General features: G+C 39.2%; 1 protein-coding gene across 1 annotated transcript in view; it reads right to left on the reverse strand.

Moving 5' to 3' along the window:
• Nucleotides 1-4,311, reverse strand: part of Thsd7a (thrombospondin type 1 domain containing 7A) — a gene marked incomplete at its 5' end in the record, with an annotated part of 460,951 nt that overhangs the window by 64,714 nt on the left and 391,926 nt on the right. The window contains one exon of the mRNA XM_023701405.1: nucleotides 3,717-3,983. Coding sequence (XP_023557173.1) covers nucleotides 3,717-3,983 — 267 coding nt within the window. The remainder of the gene's footprint in view (nucleotides 1-3,716; nucleotides 3,984-4,311) is intronic.

Genomic DNA, 4,311 nt, shown 5'->3' on the forward strand with positions numbered 1-4,311 from the left:
TGCTGGGGGATTGAACCGCGGTCCCTGATGCTTTTGCTAAGCTTGTTCTAAGTAGGTGCTTTAGACCACTGAGCCATCTCTCCAGCCCCAGAATTATTTATTTTTAATCTGATCCAATGCAGAACACTGTTCTTTCAACCTAATGTTGCCATAGAATATTTCCTAAGATGGTACTTCAACATGTTGGATTCTCATGATAATTAGATGTAATGTTCACAAAAAGGTATTGTGATAATCTGATGAAAACTGATACATTCAATTAGGTAGACAAATTTGTTATAGTCTTGCTTATTTATTTATTCATGCTAATAGAAACTGTGAATCTGTAGAATGACCCAGATATGGCATTCTTAAAATTGATATTTTCCTACACCATCTTGCTCTGCCAGAGAAATAAAACATCCATATGGGATTTCATTGTAATGATTTAAAATTAGATTAATATTTTAAATCACACAAAAATTTTAATTTTTTAAAAAGTACATTATCTTTTCATTATTATTATTATTATTTTGTAGAACTGGGGATTGAACTCAGGCCCTTGTGCTTGCCAGGCAAGCACTTATTCTACTGAGCCATCTCCCTGGCCCCTAAAAGTACATTATCTTTTATGTTCACTTTAATGTATAGAAAAAAATGTAGAACTACATCAACTATGAAACTTAACAAATAAACCATGAACAATAACAATAAAACTCAAAGCTTAAGTGTCTCAGAATATTACTATATACATTAAAGATTTAAAAGTCAAACTTACGGGTAAGCTAGCATGAAATTAATTTTAATACCAAGAGGATGAAGTGTTATATGGGTAACATTTGAATTTTTTAAAAAGTATTGCATTTTAAAAAAAAGGTTTAAATGACCAAAGGAGAGTCAATTTTTCTTTTTAAAAATCAGAGTAACCAAAGTTTCCTGTAAGGGATATATTGCTAGCTGTGCAGGAATTGGATAAATATTGAGAGAAAGCTCAGCTAAAGATTTTCTTTGAAGAATGGCATTGAAACTGCACGCAAACTTCTTAGCATAATTTCAGGTTTAGTTTGAAACCATGGATACAGCTTGTAGCTATTGAAAGAATCTTCTCCACACATTTATACAAAAGATATCCCTACTCTTCAGCCTTGATCATTTTAAGGTCACTTTGAAGAAGGAAAGATATTTTAGGAACAAAAGTAATTCTGCTAATGTGATATAGAACTTTAAAACTTTTGGATTTCCAGAGATTTACACATACAGTAGGAATGTGTAGTTGGATTTCCAAGGCTGCTCTGTATCTTTCTAAATCGTGAGACCTTGTATCACAGCACATAAACCAAACAGCTATGGTTTTATATAAGAAAAGAAAACTTCCACAGATATCAGAAGGATTATCACCTCAAAATTATTTTACTGAAACTAATTTTATCCTGTCTTTATGACAGAAGGGGCAATACATGCTCAGAGGCTGATGGGATGAGGAATAAAATAGTAGAAAATAATACTGTTAAGACAAAATACAAATTGATTTTAAGTTGTTTATTACTGTGATAATGAATTGTTCTTGGCAGTTTAATTTATTTTAAGCAGTACCATTACTTTCATCCAAAATAGAGCTGAAAGGGAAGCTAAATCAGGGCATCATGCATACTGGAGCCCACGTCGGACAGCTAGCCGGAGGGTCCCTGTGGAGCCCAGTTTGAAAAACCACATTATTAAGTAGCTAGGTGAGTTAAGTGTCAGGGACAGAAACTCAAAGAACTAAATGATAATGGCAGATGCCTTCCTTCACTTCTGATGTGAATGGGACCTGCAGGATAACTTCCAGTTCTGTGCCTCACAGCGCTCCCTCTGATAGCCTATGTCAGAATAGTGCAGGAATCCTCACTCTCTTTAATGAGACCCTAGGCAGTGGCCTCTGGCTGCCGTGCGTCCAAGACATTCTCTGCTTCCCTCCCTTGCTCTTTAAGTCTGTAGCCAGTTACCCCAGGAAAAGTCAGTCCTTCACCCTTTGCCTCTTTTTTCCATTTGAAAGGAAAAAAAGGAAAAGATCGCAACTGTAACTGTAAAACTTCACCAGCTGTTTCTATGCTTCCCAATGAGAAAGAAGTTCCAACTCTGAAATGAATTAGACATTAAATAAATCCTACCAACTCAAAAAGACTCCATTTCAGTTTGTATGCAAGACCCTACTGCCTCTTACCCACTACGACAGGGAACGATGCCTTTCCATTTTGTTTCTGATTAATCTGCTCAGTTATGGATTATCCAGCGGGATATTCTAGTGTTTACTAATACATTTGCTCCAACTAATATCTGAAGAAATTCAGCTTCTGACTTATTTCTTAGGCAGTCACTACCTTCCTTAAATCATTATGTTCTATCCATTCTAGTCATACTCTTCCTGTGCAGTGTCAGAACTTTGTCACTGTGTCCAACACGCGGCACCATCTGTGATGGTAACCTTGCTCCCAGATAAATTATATATAAGAAAAGAAAACTTCCTACCAGGATCATAGCTCTGCGGCTTACATAGTGTGGAGTCTTTGGGATTTGCATCCCCAGGTAAAACGGGAAATACAAGGAAAAGTTAAAACGAAAAACAAATGCTTGTCTTAGAAAGAACTTCATAGGGACGGTTTAAGAGATCACAATAAATGTATCACCATGATAGCTTGTAGCTTATGAATGTGAAATGTTTCTGTTGTTTTCTGAACCATATAATGAAGCTAGAGTAATCCTGTTTCAATAGCATCAGCTAGTTCAGCAAAGTTGGGCATACCCGCCATGCCCCTGGCTCCTAACAACTTAACTCACCCCTTCTTGGTCATCATAGTGATCCTCCTGTTTTCAGCCTCCCCAGTGCTAGGATTACAGGTGTGTGCCATCACTCCCAGACTTGGTCACCAGCTCAGTACACCCCAGGGGCAGGGCCAGCATGGCAGGCAGGACTAGGGATCAAACCTTGGTCACTGTGCTTGCCAAAGCAGGCACTCAGTTCACTGAGCTATCTAGTGGGCCCTTGTTTTGCCTTTTGAATCTTAACAACTTAAACAGATACTTGGGTCTTCACCAATTACTGCGTTCCACCTTTCTTCTCCACCACTTAATGACACTTGAGGTACACTGCAAAGTTTGGCCCTTAAGAACCTACTTCTAAAATTTTTTAAAAAAAATTCTGCTACTGGGGAATGAATCTAGGGTCTTTATATTGAACTGCATACTTAGCCTTTTCAATTTATTTATTTATTTTTTTAATTTTTGAGACAGACTCTTGGTAAATCACTAAGTTGCCCAGGCTACCTCAAACTTGTGAACTTCCAGCCTCAGTCTTCCAACTGGCTGGAATTACAGGCATGGGCTACCACACCTGGCTACTTGAAACATCAATTTCAGTTTGAATTCAAATCTTGTCTCCTCTTCCTAACTATTCTGTATATAAATCAACTGGAGATTGCTGGGTCTACTGAATGAGCAGGCACTTGTTAAGCTTGATGGGAGGTTCATGGCACACGTGAGCCCAGTAAGCCTGCCTGTCACCAACTGTGGACACTAGCTGCCAGTTGTGGGCAACCTGAGAGTACCAATGAATGAATGTCCTGTTACCTATGAATGACAGAGCAGGTTGTACTCATCGTGTTCAACTTGGAGCACACTTCTGCTCACTGTCATTTCCCCTCCCCACGATACATGCCAAGTAGCCAGTGTAAGAAGACAGGGAAGGAACGCTGGGTTACCGTGGCTGTTGCATCGGGACGTCTCCACGAGCCTGCCCTTTTGGTCATAGCACGCCATTGCTTGATAGCGGTAGCCTTGCCCACACTCCTTAACATCGCTGCCTTGCATTTTCAGTCCCAGGAGCAGCTCTGCCTTCCCCTCTGGCAAGATGCAGTCTGACCAGTTTCCCACAGGTTGCGCACTGTATTTGTCACAAGGACAATACTGCGTCTCGATCAGGGGGTATAGCTGGGAATTTTTACATTTTTCCTTCTTTTTACTTTTTCCTGCGGAAGAGAAATACAAGACACTTTAAATTTTATATATATCAGTTTCAGGCATTCCTGAATTCTCTACTTTCCTAAGCTCACTTTCTCTGCTTTTAATTATATTCAATGTTGATCTATAAATAAATGTTATTTTTGCATTTCAAAGAGTTTTCTATAGAGATTTTCGCTGGCTTGAGGCATTGCCCCACTCCCCCCAGCACTGGACAGTGCACCTAGGACCTTCGCACTGAGCTACATCCCAGTGCTGTGTTATTATTTCATTGTGTGATCGGGTGTCACGAAAGCCTTCACTTGCCCAAGTTGGGACTGAACTTACAATTCTTTT

The sequence above is a fragment of the Octodon degus genome, unplaced genomic scaffold (genome assembly GCF_000260255.1).
Source record: "Octodon degus isolate 3935 unplaced genomic scaffold, OctDeg1.0 scaffold00135, whole genome shotgun sequence".
NCBI lineage: Eukaryota > Metazoa > Chordata > Mammalia > Rodentia > Octodontidae > Octodon > Octodon degus.